The sequence below is a fragment of the Vidua macroura genome, chromosome 2 (genome assembly GCF_024509145.1).
Source record: "Vidua macroura isolate BioBank_ID:100142 chromosome 2, ASM2450914v1, whole genome shotgun sequence".
Classification (NCBI taxonomy): Eukaryota; Metazoa; Chordata; class Aves; order Passeriformes; family Viduidae; genus Vidua; species Vidua macroura.
In genome coordinates, this window is record NC_071572.1 from 50,919,485 (window position 1) to 50,937,475 (window position 17,991).

Below are 17,991 nucleotides of genomic sequence, written 5' to 3' on the forward strand. Positions count from 1 at the left end.
ACTAAAATTGAACTACATTCTCACAAGTATTACTCTCAAGTTTAGACATGTCTGTGCAATTAAAAATCTGTTTAGCAACCTCTAAGTTTAGCAAAACAAGCACTCCCAGTGCTTATGACCACAACTAACCTCATCAGTCAGGATCTGAATGTCCCAATAGGAACAAAACAAGAAATTACAGGCTATCTGAAGCTCTCTAATTCTGTTTCCACTCTATAGCTCCTTTTCATAAACAACTTAGCCAGGTTCAGCACTAGAAATGTGGGGATCTGAAGACTGGCATCCTTCCCCCAAAAAACAAAGGCTGCCATACATATCACTTTCTTCTGTCCTGTCCAGTTTGTATCCTGACATTCGTTTGAAACATACACTACCAATCTCATTTAATCTCCTAAACAGGACTCTGTAAGATGTTTTTGGGACTAACTTTGGACAGGTGAAGAAATTTTGTTTTAAAGTAAGTTTTCTCTGTGGAATACTCACATTTCCAAGATTAAAATAAGTAAACAGGATATGATAAGTATGTTTTAAAAATAATAAATTCTAAGCTTGTAGAGATAAACAGGCCCAAGTGGTTAAAGCCCACATAAACAGGTGCATTAGCTGCAGGTGCCCAAGCTGTGTCCCTCAGCCAAGGGAACTGTATTTAATAAAGCACAAAAATGCTGCACAGCAGTGAGGAGTGAGGGGAAAAAGTGAGAGAGCGCCATGGCGCTGACACTGAGGTGAGAGAAGGAGGGGATGAGGTACTCCAGTTGCCAGAGTAGAGATCCCCTCTGCAACCCATGGTGAAGCAGGCTGCCTGCCTGCAGACCATGAAAGACCACACCAAAGCAGATGTCCACACTGCAGCCCATAAAGGACTCCATGCTGGAGCAGGTGGACATCCCCAGAAGGCACTGCAGCCTGTTGAGAGCTCAAATAGGAGGGAGAGTTTCTCCTGAAGGAAGCAGCAAAACATGGAGGATCCACACCAGAGCAGGATAAAAAAGTGTGAGGAGGAAACACCTCCTGAGAGGAGCTGTCATGGACAGACTTGAACCCCTATTTCCCATTCCCCCCTGCACTGCACTGGAAGGGGGAGGTACCAGAGTCAGAAATGAAGGAGGGAAGTTAAATAAAAGAGAACAGGGTGTTCTCTTTTTGTCTTTGTCTCTCATCATCCAACCTATGTCAATGGGTATTAAGTGAAATTAGTTTTCCCCAGGTCAAATCTGTTTTGCCCATGATGGTAATTGGCAAGTGACATCCCCATCTTTATATCGACCCATGCTCTTTATAAGCTTATTTACCCTACCCCCATCCTCTTCAGGAGGAGGAATGAGTGACTGGGTGGGTGTCTAGCACCCCACAAAGGTAACCCATCATGCTAGGACTTGCAAGGTTAGGTCTTTTCAATGCTGTATATATCATGCTCACCTTGACTTTGTTAGCTGTGAAAAATGTATTCCAGAATTGTATATCAATAAAAAGTATTTCATTATGTAACAATGCTATTACACATCCTAGCTGCAAATAATGATACTGAACTCACTGTACTTTTTTTGGTGATACTGTCTTCTCTCCCTACAATTTTCACACAGACTGACATAAGCAGCTCTGTAACACAAGCAGATAAATAAACCCCACATGAATGAGGTACTGTCTTTAACATCTTTCCACGAGAGATTGTTTTGCTTTTTCCTCTCCCTGTAGTCTTGTGTTCCATTAAACTGATCAAACACAGTAAGCTTTGTCATTTGACCCTGCTTCTGTGTTATTTAACCACAATTTGGTGGAAATACTAATTCAGCCAAGCCATGTTGCTACATTTTCTCCCAGTTTTCCACTTTACATTCAAATTGAAAACAACTATGTAATGTCCTGTAAAGTGTCTCTTTATATAACATACCTCCAGCTTTCTCTGGTATTTCTCACATTCCATTTGGCACTGTGAAAGATTCTTAGCTGTTTCTTGTTGCATGAGTTGAACATGTTCAGTTTCAAAGGACTTTAACTTACTTTGGTGAAGAAGTTCAGCTACTTTGCTTTCTGTGCCAAGCTGCATTTGTCTATACCTAAAAGAAAAATGAAAAAATAAGTTTTGATGATTCAAATATAAGCAAAGTTAGAATATGTCCTAGTTCTGTTCATCACAGGTATAAATTTCAAAAATTAATACAGTATTTTGAAGACCTTAATAAGTATTAGTATGTAACTACTGTAACCTGTATTTGAAACAACATTAGGAAAATTCAATATTATTATGACAATACAACACAGTAGGTGGAAAACTCTGTCAATGGCTTTTTAAAATATGTTGTTAATGCAGAATCAAATTACAATGACTTTACAGCATACCTTATTTTCCTTATTTTTAAGGAGTTAGATCAATGTGAATCTCCTTCTTGGTACACAAATGTATGCACTGAAGTCTTTTCATTGGAGAGATACTAATGAAATTTTGTCCTCCCTCTTCACCACCATGTGTTACATGTGATAGGGAGAAGTGGCATTAGACATCAGTGATATCAGTGGTGCACCCTTTGAGATTATATGAGTATCAGCTACACTGCTTTTTCCATGCCCAAAGATATACAGAAAAGTCAGACCACAATGGTGTAATTATTTCCACAGTCACTCAGAATCACAGATCCTTCTCAAAAGGCAGAAATGAAGTATAATTTTTAGAAAACCACTATAAGGTATTTATCAGGACAAATAATATTCCACTTAGAAGCACACTTCATCTATTTTATTCATTCATTCTACTTAACAGGCAGTCTCAAAAATGAGGTGTAAAAAAGTTTGCTGATAAAATACTATAAGATAGATGAAAATTTAGGTGATGTGAAGAACAGGAGAAAATCTAATGAATCTTCGTATTAAATAGCATATGAAATTCAAAAGAGATATATGCAAAGTAAATCACAGGTTTTAAAAATGCTCCTTACCATATATATAAAACGATGAACACCTAGCTGACTGTTTTCATTCATAAATGAGATCTTGGAATTTATTATACTTGATAAAACAATTAAAACTTTGGTTCGGTTTTAAATAATGGCAAAAACAAACATTTTGGAAATTACTGTAGAAGAAATAAATAATACAGAACTCACCATGTCACTTTGCAATTCCATGCAGCTGTCTGCATTACTGAATGCTGACAACCATTCTAGTACCTCATCTCACAAGGAACAGAAGTGTCAGAGCATCAGAGAAGGGTAGGAAGGGTTAACTCTGACATGCAGCAACACAATGCACTCCCACAATTGCACTGTGTGGACTAAACCACCTAAGCAAGCTAGGACTCTACAGCTTGGAAAAGAGATGGTATAAGGAAAAGGAAGAAATAAGGGGCCTGTCACATCATGAGAATGGAGAAAGGAATCAACTGTGTTTTCCAACAGATGAATGAGAAGTCATCTAATGATGCAGAATGAGAACAAATATAAATCGCTCTTCATGCATGAAAGCTGTGGAATTCCTTACCATAAGATGCTATGGATGCGAAAAATTAACACTTATTTGAGAGAATACTGAACAACTTGCAGCAGAGAAGTCCTTTGAGAACGATTCAATGCAAGATGGTACTTCTCACACTGAAGCCCCTTCAAATTGCAGGATTGCCAGATAAACCTTTACTCTAACCCAGCATGGCTGTTGTGTTACCTGTGATCTGTCAAATAACAGTTGCAACTCAATTCCACCCTATTTAGCACCTAATCTTTAGGTGGGATGGACACTGTTTAACAAAAACAAGGGGATTACTTCAAATATTTTCCCTGAGGATTTCAGATGTAGGAATGTTTCTAAGGCACAAAGAGGGAGCAATTTTCACTGGAATTAATTTGAACAGAACAAACAGGTGTCATTATGATGTCCCTGATAATCACTCTGTAGACATCCATCTATGTGTAAATAGTCCAATGCATGAATAAGATTGTTTCCTCACTGCATGAGCAGAGCTTGGAAGTTCTGCATACTGAGCTCATCTAAAATTTTTCTTTTAAAAACAATTTTTTAATAGCATGACAATCGTTCTCAAACAGAGTTATGGCACTCAAGCTGCTAAATGCCAGTTACCTATCGACTACTTCAGTCATTTTTGCTTAGGGATACTTTTCAAGTGCTGTTACTTTCATCACTGTTTCCTGACTGTATGTTCCTGTTTTCATTTTACCACACAAAAAAAACTTCAGCACTCTTGAATTCTCCCCACTTTGCACATGACTGGCTGCAGACATGACACTAAATCTGTTCCGATATATACATTGTTTATAATCCTGGGAAGAATGCTTTGTTCCAAAATTAGTTAAGTCTTCATGAAGATTTATGTCATTCAGCCAACAACGCAATGAAACACACAAATTTTATTTAATTATTAGTTATATTTATTGACTTCTAACAACAAATTCACACCTTCCACCTCAATACAAAACAAACAGCAATGCCCTCCTGTACACAGACTCAGACCTTCAACCACTCTTGAGCTTCAATTATCTGTACCATACTGAGCTGGCACGCTGGAAATATGCACGAACAGAGGAAATCCATACTTCTCTGTACCTACTTTCTATACTTGGTGGAGAAGTCTGTAGTTATCTGATGATTCTACTCAATCAACTGGATGCTTTCAGAGCATGCTTCTCTATCCAATTATGAGCCGTAACTTCAGGAAGAAATTTTATCCTTTGTTTTGGAAATTTGAAGTATCTTACATGAGCGTGATCTGTTTTGCACTGGCAAGGTTATGACGGGTCAGTTTTCTTTTAACCTTACTACACTGTTGATCTCACTAGTAACTCCTTCACCATAGCATCATTCAGAGTTTCTTTGTCATATTTGCTTTAACTCAGCCAGATAGTATCTCTGCTTTCTTGGCTACTATTTCAGCTCAAGTGTGTGTGCATGTGTGTACAGAGTCATGTAACACAATGTGCTGAAATACATTCCTTTATCTGCCTTGACAGTCTCTGAGGGAAAACAAAAAAAAAACCAAAAAAAACCAAAAACCCACCCTATGCTTTGATACTACTATTATGGAAAAAAAACAAACAGTGGAATGCAGGTCTGCAGGATTTTTCTCCGTTGAGAAATTTTAGCAAACTTGATATAATGAAAGAGTAGAGTTTTTAGTCTCACAGAAGAATGAGGGTTGGGAATCAAACAGAAATTACAGACTAAGCCAATAAAAAAAAATCCCACATGTAAGAATCATCTAGAATGAGGTCTCAATTCCTTTAATGTCTCTCTACCATTAGGTTGACCAGTCAATGATGCCTGAAGTTTGCTAAAGCAGTGACATAATGGTTATCAAAAAAATTATTTCTCGAGTAAAGGAGAAGAGGGAATACTCAGAGAGGGACTTGAACTTTCTTTTGTAAGGTTTGAAAGATATTTTTAATCACAGGAGCTTGTTTTTCAAGTAGTGGATAACGATATAATAATGTGTCCAAATATGCATGCCAGAGAACAAACAGAAAGATTTAATGGTAAAATCATGTAGTCTGAATACTGAAGAAAATATGGCAACCAAGTTTTTTTGAATGGAGGAACTATAAACTGTCCATCTACAAAACCTGAGATGCACAGCGGTACTCCTTAAAAAGGTAATTGAACAATGAAGTACATTAGAAGACAAAAAATTTGTAAAATTACCCTTTCAAGAAGTGGCAAATCCTAGTATTAAACTTGTTAATAATAAAGAATACCAAGCAAGTAAATAAAAATAATGCATCTTACAATGAAAGTCCTACCAAAATTATACAAAATGAAAATCTAATTTTATATTTTATAATTTTGTAAACAAGATTATACCAACCTAAAGCTTTGTGGGATATATTTTAGAAATTATTTTTGGATTTGAAAATGGAAAAAAAAAACCCTGTAAGTTGTGAAATCACCCTAAGTCCACAGTTGGGTCAGTTCCAGATCTAAGATCTTTAAAGCAATTAGAATATACTCTCGTATTTGTACGAATGTCTGTGCTTTGGTTCAGTGCCAAATTTGCAAAGAAATCTAAAGACATTTCCTCCCTAACCTGTCCTCTTGCAAACCTCCTACTTCCAGCCCCAACATGTCCCCTAATGTTCCTGACCTTCTCCCTCTCCATCCCAGTACCAGCCCAGACGTCTCTTGAATTCCAATTTTATTTTCATTCCTTATTCCCAGGACATCTGTTTTTCTTCTTATCTATGTTCATAGCCTATTCAGCCTCCATTCCTATCTTATAGCCCTATTCTCTGCATTCTGGATTTCTCTCTACTCCTCTATCACCCTTGTAGTTTGGCATCCTTTCTCAAATCCTTCCCATCCATACCTCTTGCAGTTTGAGGTTCAAATCCCAGTTTAACTTTCACACCTTCTGCAACTGAGTCTGCCTGTTAAAGCCTCCTCACTTCCAAAGAGCCCCAACCTAAGCATAAAAGTACACAAATGAATTTTCCTTACTGTCCTTTGTGCCTACTGGAGTCACAGAAGGAGTAACAGTGATCTAGACAGACCTCAATTAAATTCAGTCTGTCACAGACTGCACAAATCCTGTCCATACATGCAGCAAACTGCCAGACTCCAGTTCAAACACGGGTACTCAAAAGATCTTGTTTCCACTGACTCTCTTTTTGATCCTTGGTCCTAAAAACTGGTTGCCTTTTTCTGAGCAATCAAAGATTTCCCATGATTTGCGTTCACATGCTACTCATTAAACAACTAAAATGTAAGAAATCAGGTCTTTCGTTTTCAAATGCTTTCATTGTTCAGCTTTTGCAGCACTCCAAAAAAGTTTGATTAGTCATGTATCTGGCTGATTTCACAAAATGAAAGTCTGTTTCAAAATTTACTAGAAAATGGGTAAGAAATCATTCATTTAAAAATACATATTTTGTGACGTTTTTAAACCAACTTTATAGGCATTTTCAGTTTTTTGTAGTATTTATTACTTCATTCATGTCTATCAAATACATTAAACTATTTCTAATCTGGTCTAAAATAACAATGCACTTTGTAACACCAAATTTAAATACTTCCAACAACAACAAAAGCTCTGAGTATAATGATTAAACACAAGATGAAGCATATCATTTACAAACTGTTTAGGCAATGAAAAATCTGTTTATTGAAAAAATTTTCACTTAAAATTTGTTTTTCCCAAACAACATGCTGAGATTTTTTTTCAGCACAATATTCCTGGTTCAGGTTGTAACTAAAAAAAAAAAAAATCCAGAAACATATAGCTTAGATGCTAAAGGGTAAACTTGATTTGACATTCAAGTTCTTACCAGATGTTACATTTGCTTCGTATCAAGTAATTAAACATACAGTACTTTTACATGTGGTTCAGTAAAATCTGAGAGAGAAAGCTTAGAAGCTTTGTTTAAAGCTGCTTGCTTCAAAGCAGATTTTTGTGTTTTGCACCATCCTAAGCATTTATTTTGTATCGGCCTCTGATCCTCATTCTGTCAAAAAAAAAACTTCCCAATACTACTTTGCAGTTTATAGGAAGTGCTACTTCCAAACATCCACACTCAGCAGGATAAACAGCTGGTTTTCACTCCTCGTAGCTTTGGGACACCTAAACCCAAAATCCCTTAAGCAATAAATTGGAGTTCTTCAGAATGTAGGACCCATGTATCCTTTCTACCCTGACTAGACTAATGCCCAGTGTATACTAGACTACAGGAATGAACAACATGAAAGCCTTAAATGTATCTGCTGAATCATGCTGACAGGGACAGAAATCCATCTTTGTTTGTCTGTCTCAGGACTATGCAACTGTGCTTTCTTTTATTTGACTCTGACCCTGTGAAACCTAAGATTCTCTCATGCAACAAGACACAGCTTCAAGACTACTGGGTAGAGACCGCTTCTGCCAAACCTGTGCTAGGGAGTCATACTTCAGTCATGAGAATTTCCTAATAAAACTTCACTAGAGAGTTTTCTCTCAATCCTGGAGCTCTGATGGGCATCAAATATAGCCTTTTATTTACTGGAAGTGCATTCTTTATTTTGGGCAACTGTAAAAAAACAGAAGAGCAGCTCCTGTCATGCCTTTCTTACAAAAAATGAAGCAGGGTGCAATTGCTACTCTGCAATAGCACAGTGCTGCCAATGCATACTTAGTTTGCTCGCTTATCTAGACTGTTATTACTTGGTTTAAGTAATCAGCATATTTATTGACTCTTTTGTTATTTGTTTCAATGAAATAAATGCAAAAGATGTTCAAATAACCTAACTGAACTTTATTAGTACACAGACATTCATTAAGGATGTAACAGCCTCCTTAACAAAAAGAAAGGGCCTGAAGAAACGAGTGAGCATATAATAAAGGATGTGATATAATTTCACTGTTTCCTCTTCAAAACCTGTTTTTTAGATACATAAATGGGAGAACAGAGTCACCTCAGTAATTTTTAGGAATCTAATGGTAGTTGCTTTTCTCTTTGCCTATACAAATTAGTCAAGATGCATAACCTTGTGATCTCATTTATGTTTCTGGTGCTAAAAAATACAGAAGCATGAAACACATGGCTAGTCTGAGAATAGCTACCAGATCAGGTATTTCAGGAGATGAAGGCACAGAGATATCTAGTTTGGGAATCCAGAAATGGGAATTACCACCTCACAAGATCCCTTGAATGAAGCTTCAAAATAGCCCAAAGATGAAGACCAAAGAAAAATTAAAGATTCATCTTTCTGAAACAGGAAAGCTATGAAATTACTTCTCTGAAGCCTAATGAAGAGATACCAGAGGAAATAGTTTCATAACAGTCTCCTAAGTTCAGGACAACAATCCAAAAGGGAAACACAGCGAAGCTAAAGGGTGCAGACATTAGCACCCCAAGCCAAAGTAAGTCAGGAGAAGTTGATGAGTTCTATTGTTTCTGGCACAGCCTCAATACACTGCACAAAGTTATCTTTTGCATCTGTGTGCACTAGCACATAAAATGGCAAAAGTCGCAGATCTTGAAAGTATAAGAAACATGTTGAACTGAGGTGGATGATACATCTGGATGAGCAGCAGAACAAGCATGATTAAGTTTCTCATTGCCTAATCAACATCTTTGCTCAAACAAATTAATACTTCATTTAAAAAAAACATCACTTTGAAGCGACAGATTGAAAAGGATCCCTGCAATGCATTATGCTTTTGTCTATGGTACATATTTTAATCCAACAGCAAAGAACTCAAAGTACATTTATTAAAATCTCATTAAATCTTTAGTCATATTTTCTATGTATACTTTACTCTATTTGATTTCTCATGGCATCCCAAACCATTAACTTTATTAAACCAGTATTTTAATTTTCATATCTTGGTTTACTTAATTCCTTGCAAAAAATGCCACACTAACAAAGCTGAATTTTGTACTAAATCAACAAGAAGTCAAGGAGTAGTACAGAGACTTATCCCCCAATAATGTATATTGATTAATGAGGAAATAATTACTTGAAAGTGTAACTGTGAGAGGTTTTGATATGAGAAATATAAAACAGATCTGAATGAAGAAAAGGCCAGCAAGTTTCTTGATATTTAACATTAAGAAATGAAAGCATCAACTTTTAATATTTCTCTACACTAAGTTCCAAGTTTGTAGCATACAATTTGGAATTGCCTGACTTGATAATTTTTTTCTGCTGTTCACAGTATTTTTTTCAAGATACTGTACAATTTTGATAATGATTCCACAATTTACCTCCTTAAACCAAGTATTAGCTTTTCCAAAGATTCTACTACTTTACTATTATAGTACTTGTGTTTCTGGAGAATAATTGTAATAAATTGTTATTGTAGCAGATAAAACAGACTTGAACAAATCTGATATTGGAAGCTAGAGAAATTGTTCATTACATTATCATTATTGCACTACAAACATTACAAACTTTGTTTTTCAGTGCTCAAGAAAATTAAGAGATTGGAGCTACAGAAAGACTCTGAGTGTTGTCTGAATTGTTTTTTCCTCTTGGATAAAACATACAAAAATTTGTCGCTTCAATCTCTCCCCTCCCACTAGCCAGAGAGGTTATATTTAATCAAATATACAGTTAAATCAATATAAATACTTTCTGGTATTTCTTGTGATTCCACATGTAATGATTATTACTCGCTAGCCTAAATAGCATTCATTATTTGTGGATGTATATGCTCCTGTTCCTCTGATTAAATAGAAAATTCATTAAGATACTTTTAGATTTATATATATATATACTTATGAAAGATAATTACTGTATAATTTTTAATTCCAATAATGCAAAGAGGGAAAAAGTCAATGTGAAATGATTGACAGAACAGCAGCTACATAAATGACAACAGCAGTTACTAAATGTCTCTCTCCTTTTAAGAAATAAAATCTAAAGGGCATTACAACTACCAACTACAAGAAGAATAAAAATGTTTGGAATGCCATATACCTCCTTACAACAGTCAGAAATAAACATACAAATATTTAAGTTCTTAATTCTGTAAATGTAACTTTTATGAAATCAATAATATAAAAACTAAAGTTCTGTTTTACACAGTGATAAAAAATGGATGATCAGCAAGGAAAAAATAAGAAAAGGAAGCATTATCACTGCAGCTGCCTGAACAGGGAGAGAAATGAGAAGGTTAAGGACAAATCTTTTGAGGTAGGGCGAACTGGGAGACCATCAGACAAAGCTGGTAACTGCTGTGCCACCAGAGAGACTGCTTACTCCCCCTCTATTTTCCCCACTGAGAGCCTAGCAGAATAGGTCAGAAGGTTAGGGTTCAAACTGCCATAATTTAGCAAAGGATTGGTATGTCCTTTATATCACACATAACAGGTTTGATTTCCTGATAAGCAGAGTTCAAGGTACAGGCATACCTTGTTATCTTTCAAGGACATGTTCCTAAAAGTGCTACAGTTAGCAATGAGGAACAGCAAACTACCTTTTCCCCTAATAATTAATGTAATGGATGGTCTTGGTGTTTGCAATCACTTACGAGAGGTCAGCATATTGCTGCATAATATTCCATATTTTTTCTTCAGTGAAATTATGCCTTAAAAATAATATCTCAGTAATAAAAATACAAACCAATTATTAAATAATTGAGGTTGGATGGGATTTCAAGGGGTATCTAGTCCAACATCCTGTTCAGAGCGAGGTCATCTATGAAATCAGACCAGGTTTTTCAAAGCTTTAGCCACTCGGGTCTTGAAAACTCAAGGATGGAGACTGCTCACGGTAATGCTTGTAGTGAATAAGATTTTCTTTAGACCAAGTCAGAATCTTCTGTTTCAACTGACACTCTCTCATCTTTCTTCCATGCCCTGCTGTGAACGGCCTGGTTCCATCTTCCCAGTAACCTGTCCAGAGGCACTGGGGATACTGCTGTCAGGAACCCCACAGACCAGGCTGAACACAGCCCCCCAGCCCCTCTTCCTGGAGCAAGTGCTCCAGCCCTGACCATTCTGGTGCTCTCCTCTACATTCACTCCAATTTATCACTATGTTGCTTGTATTGGATATCCTGAAACTGGACTTTTCTGGATGTCTTGGTTATTCTCCTGATAATACAGCCCTAGATTTTCTAAGAGCATACTGTTGGCTAATACTGAGCTCGGTGTTTACAAAAAACATTTGTTCCCTTCAAAGACAAGAAGGATGATCCCACACAAGATAATCTGCATTTCCTTATTATCAAATGAATGCTACATAAAAACTATTAATGCATTAAAATTCACATACCAAAGACTGCTATAAATGTACTTCCAGCAGTTGTTTTAAATGAAGTATGATACTAGAAAAATACATGGCTTTCCATCTGTTCTTCAGAATTTAAAGGAACTTCCATTAAGCTGCCTGCAGGCCATCAGGCATGATTCAGTGCAACTGGGCAGCTCAGGGGAGCTTTTGTTAGAAGAGCAAAAGATGAAAAGACACGGTAATGGCAACAGCAGAGATGGGCATCAAAGGATACTAAAATGACTGACAGACAAGCAGTGGATAGGGGAGCACAACTGGATCTGTCTTCTTTCAAATCTAAGATATGTAAAATGTCCTTTCCCAAGCAGCCACAGTAATTGGAACCACATTACTATTAACATGAAAACAAAGAAGACAGTGTGAAGACCTCTCTTCATAAGCATGACAAAAACAAAAAAAGTTCATCAACTGCATTTCAGCTCTAGAGACAACTATCAAATAATAAAGTGTTGTATACTGGCTGGTTTATTACAAGTCCTAAAGTGCAGATATTTCTGTGTGTCATTATCCAGAAATGAAATATATACTGGTTTTAAAAATTATTTTCCTGAACTGTACAAGTCTTTCAAATCAAACAAAGAGTCTTTGTAGGAACAGTAAACACACAGACAATGGTATCAATAGCACAAGAGAATATGGAAGACACTTTTACAGCCCAAAACAAAAGGAACGAGCTACAGTCACCTTATCCGTGTTTATAAAAGCTTGGAGTGGTAAACGAATCCTGAACAGACACATCACCAAACTGCTTATGACACTAACGAAACAATCTCATTTATCTTCATCTGCAAATATTAAAAAGGTCGAGTGAATCTAAGCTTTCTATAATGCAGCCTATCCCAATAAATTCTTCAGTTATCAAATTATCCTATATTACCTGCTGAGGCATGTGAGAAATGAAAATACTTCAAAAATGCAGTAACTATTGTGAAAAGTAATCAGTTAACTCCAAGCTGTCTCCAGTCTTGAGCATATTTGCTTTCACAGCATACTTTTCTGTATTTTATCAGTAATCTCACAAGTTTAACAAAATTTTTATAGAACGATCCAACTTTGTCTTTGCAACTTAAGTTATTAATTTGAGAAGAGCAGTATTGTGAAAAGCAGTTGAAAATAAAGAAAACAAGATCCAGGTTTGAAAAGAAGAAAAGGAAGTCAGGATTCATTAAATATTGGGATACTAACAGGCTTTGCAATACAAGTTTCATGCATACATCCTAAGAAAAGTCTTAGATTTGATAGAACCACCGCTTTTCTCCTGAGATACAAAAGCAAAAAGTACTGAAATTAATTTATTTTAGTGTATATCATTCTCAGACTAATCAAAATTTCTGTTTCTCTGCTTCCTCTAATTATGTCCAGTTCTCTTCTCTCTTCCTATGTATCTTTGTCCTAACTCTTCTATTTTCCTCCCATTTACTCTGTTCTCTCTCACCATTTCAACAATTCCTTCTTTAGCTGAACTACCACAATCCCTGCAATAACCACACCTAAGAAGTATAATTTTCCTTCTTCTTGTAGAGGATTTGAAAACAAATGTTTATTCTTTTGGGTTTTTCCCCTAATGGGACTTGTGAACAAAGACAATCCTCATCTCCAAGTATTCCCTGTCCCAGCTGAGTTGCATATCAAAGTCAGCATCTTTTTATTGTGGAAGAAAGAGAAAACTCCTACTACTCTATGTGTCCAGTGCTTTTAACATTTAATCCCTGTCATTATCCATTCTTTCTAGGAACCCTAGAATGTGGCTTGTCTATCATGCAACTAAGGAAGCAACTGCAGATGCAATTCTTGTACTCACTGAAGAGCAAATGGTAAGTTTCCTCTGACATTTCATATTGTTAACATTAACTCCTTCAATAAAGGAACCCGTTCACTGAACAGTACATTAAAACCCTTTCTATTCTTAAGGTTTACAAGACTTCCACTGAATGGGGACCTAAATACTGATAGAAAAAGTTAATTTCCTTTTAAAATTGGAAGAATGAACTGCTGAACTTAAGTCTGGCCATGCTATTTGCCAGCTCTGTATGAATATTTAGGTCATGACTGAAAAAGAGTTTAGTTACCACTGCACTTCAGTTAACCTTATTTTGTGTGATCTGCAATACTTTTGCTTTGTTTATTACATGAAGGTTCCAGTAGGTGAAGGTGTTTAATATTTTTCCGGAGTAATTTAAACTCTATTCCACTCTGAGCTCCATACTTAGCATTCCATTCTTCTGCTGTTAAAGTCTGAACCAGGTTAGAACCAGACTTTAGGCTTCATCTGAAACCCCTTAATAGGGTAATACCTTCATTTGCCTTAATTCAAAATTGAGCCAATCTATCAGAAAAGAAGAAAACCTGCACACTGTCAGCTGTCCTGCATCTCTGTTGGAGATGCAGTGTTTATATGTGCATGACACAAAAGCATGCTTGCCTTAGCAATGCTAATGGGATACACAGTCTAATACTTTGACTACTGGTATATAAGTGGGCTGGAGTTTGGCCCATATTTTCACTTCTTTCCAATCTCAGAATTCCTGGTAATCATAAACAGACATTCAAAGGCAAGCAATAAACAGTGTACACTGCAAATGTGCATATAGAAATCATACTTTAAAGAACAGTTACAGGTAAATTGCTTCAGGACATCCAGAGTGTTAGTTACACCATACATATTCTCCACAAAAACACCATGAGTATGGGTTAGGAATCTTCAATAAAAACTGCAGAATTACCATCCTGAAAGCAACATAAAACATAAGGGTTTCAGGAGTTAAAGCTTGTGATTTGCAGTGCAAATCTCAGGGGTGAACTTGTGCTGGGAACCATCACAGTGACACAGGCTCTACTACATTATGATTAGACGTATTAGAGCTTTTCATCCAGTGAAAAAGCTTTTGAGGCATTGAGGTTCCCTAAGATCACTCTGCCACATGCTAAAAAGTATTTAAACATTTGAAGTCTATTAATATCAAATGGAAGCACGTGTAGAACTTCCCTGCAGAAGAATATATGGAAAAGAAATTCTTCTTGCTGCCTGACAGAGTTAAAGGGCCAAACACTTCAAACTGCAATATGTAATAAAGCAGTAGCCACATTACCTCAAAAAATGTCAGTGACCTAAGCATAAAGTAAGTCAAGAAGCTGACTGGCTCAGACACATACACATTGAAAAACACTTCCTCATATCAGATATCCAGTGACTATGCTGAGTAGGAAAACTGATAATCCAGCAGTACTCCTGACAGGGAGAACACTACTAAGAACTTATTTGTTATATTTCCATTTACTGAATCCCCATTGTTACAGGATGTTGGTGATTTACTGTACAGATGATTCTGGTTGGCAAAAGCAACATAGAAAAAACATTCTGCAGCTTTCCCAGATAGAAAGTTAAAACAACCTTCTCAAATTAATCTCTGATTTGTTAGAATTTGAAGAGAAAGACTTACACTTACTTTATGTTGGTGTCTAATCTTGTGTTATCTCCAAGTTCTTTGAAAATAGGTCTTGTATCATTGTTTTTCACTTCAGTTATTTTTCAGCTGGGAACAAGCCATCCTACTGATGGTAGGTACTGATTTACTCAACACTCCTATCACATGATGAATTTGATCAGTTATTCCTAAGTGAGGAGATCTCATTTTGCCTATTTTTAGCAAATGATACGAGAATAGTGTCACCCCATCATTATTCATATAATGATTCTGAATTTACAGGCAGAGGACAGAATACATTTTCTTCTTCTTAAGTTCCAGGGATATGGAAGTGTAAACTGTCCTCCAGAGTGAAGCTTAAGCCTTACATCAGCAGATTACTGGAATTAAGTCCTTAGATGAGGTAAAAGGTCTCTGTCATGGGAATGAAGTTTTTAGGAAGTTAAGATCAAAAACACTTTTACTCAAAATAGGACCTCCACCCAAGCTTCCTGTTTTTGTCATAGACTCTTTCAGATGAGAGTCTTTCTGGAATTTTTAATACTAGCTTTTCTTGCTGATGTTTTGGACCTTGCATGAAATGTTCCTCTTTAAAGTAGAATAAACAAAAAAACATTAGTGTCAAATTTGAGAATTACCATCAGTGAGAAAGCTACCAGAGGAGGTGACACCCTGGAGAAGTGAAGAGAAAGCAGAAATCACAATACAGTTTTGGATCTTGTGCTCTATTCTCTGCTTCGTGTTGAAAAACACTAAGTATGATAATGTGGGACTGTGGATTGTAGGTGACATGCAGAAATATTGATAAAGATGGGAAACTGTCATTAGATTTCAGTGTATGAATGTTCAGATGTGAAGACAAATACCAAAGGGATACTAAAAAATTTTACTTCTAGATGAATAGTGCTAAGATTTGAAATCCAATTGGCCACAGGAGATTTTCTAACAGATGTCTGGGCTTTCAACAGTGAAGGGCATTTTCTAAGACTGCACTCAATACGTAAGGTAAGGCGAACAGTAAATTAGTCTTCACTTAGCTTTGTGATCAAGTTAATAATGGTGTATGTACAGAGTAGTATAAAACTAGATCAGATTTATGCAAAAATACAATAAACTGTATACATATGTTAGATATAGCCAAAAGTAACCAGAGAGATTAGCTTGTTTGACCAACAATATGTAAATGACTTTTCTGAATTCTTGTTTGAATTCAAGTATATTGGTAAGAGTAGAGTATCTGCTTTGAGAGAAACAGTATTTTAGATACATGTCAAATTCTAACCAGAGATTATTCTGATGTGGCCTGTGGCTTAAACCATTTAAACAGTTTTCTTTGAACTTTCAAGGGATATTCTCCCTTTCAGAATAATAAAAAAGTATTCAACTGTGCCTGTAACACCAACACCGGGAAGACCCAGAATATTAAGCATTTTATCCCATTTTAAAATTGCTTCTTCCAAACAGAAGAAAATGTTCATTATGAATCTCTGTTCCCTAGCCACAGAATGTAACACAACTCAACGGAACTTGCCTATTTATATAAAATATGATCTCTTTCTGAAAGCAAATGAAGTATTGGTAATTTGCCACTTACCATAAGACCCATCATTATAAATTAATGAAGGAATAAAACTTTTTCAGCTATCCTTCCCACCTATTACATCTTTTTTTTCTTTTTTTTTTTTTTTTTTTTTGGTCAGTGACAAGAAGCACCTTTTTTGAGTTTCCTTGCTGGACTGTAAAGAATTACTTATAGGTTTGTGAAGTTAATGACTTTGACAGAATTCAGAAGTTATTACTTCTATGCCACCTTAGGGGTTTTAAAAAATTCAGAACAAATATTTTTCTTATTTAGGTAAAGTCATATGCATTTTTAGCATTGTAGGAAGCAAAACTGTCACCATACAAGTGCAATAGTGCGTGTCAGGACTTTTAGTCCATGAAGTGCTACACTGTTGTATCTGTGTCATTACCACTCTTGTGTTTCTAGAATTGTGGCATCATTATATAGAACCCTATATAATTTGGTACTTCTGTTTTATTAATACTTTTCTGTTACTTTCCAAATTTCCATTTACTCTATTATCTTATATTCTTGCTGAACATGACAACCAATGTCTCATGTGAATTATTCTCTGTACCACATGGAATGAATTTAAAGACTCTGGCTGATCATGTGAACATTAAAATAGGACAAATATGTCGCTTTGGCACAGTGAAGTCAAATACAGGCCGCAAAAGTTTGGATTATGCACAGACAACTCCCTTCTTCACCATTCCTTGGTATGCTATCATTTACGCACACTCTACAACATAAAATACAACATAAACAATTAAAAAGAAAATCCTGCAAATATATTTACTTAAAATGAGAAACACAATAATTAGGCACATGTGAAACTATTAAAGGCAGGGAACAAAACTACTTTGTTCATTCAGATATTGCAGATCTAGTGAATTAGAACATAATCCTCGACACTTTATACAACATACATCTATGCTGCAAGTACCTTTAACTCCAGTTTAAGGAGTTCTGAAATTAATTTCTTTTTACTTTGGCCTAAGATAACTACTCTTTGAGTGTTTTCCTAAAACACTACATTTCTCAGCAGTAACAGCATCTGTCATTCTTGGCATGGAAGCAAGCTCTTGTATGAATGTGAGCAATTTTTTTTTGCTTCTTTAGAAATGCAGGGTATGTTCAACAACTGTACTATGGATCTATAGGAATCTAAAGCATGTGGCTAAAGTAATTCAATGCATCTCTCAGATCATGATCAAATACAGCATGCAATACAATTAATAAAATAAACACCAGACCAAAATACTTGTACTCTTACTAAGAGATAAAATTGGAC

At 36.0% G+C, this 17,991-nt stretch overlaps 1 protein-coding gene across 5 annotated transcripts in view; it reads right to left on the minus strand.

Annotated features, from left to right (window-relative positions):
• The window catches only part of PIBF1 (progesterone immunomodulatory binding factor 1), a 105,280-nt gene that overhangs the window by 40,501 nt on the left and 46,788 nt on the right, over nucleotides 1–17,991 (minus strand). For 4 of the 5 annotated variants that reach the window (XM_053971148.1, XM_053971145.1, XM_053971150.1 and 1 more), the window contains one exon: nucleotides 1,892–2,057. In XM_053971148.1, the coding sequence (XP_053827123.1) occupies nucleotides 1,892–2,057 (166 nt within the window). Of the gene's footprint in view, nucleotides 1–1,534; nucleotides 1,600–1,891; nucleotides 2,058–17,991 lie in introns of all 5 variants that reach the window. The other variant, XM_053971147.1, reaches the window with a different exon arrangement.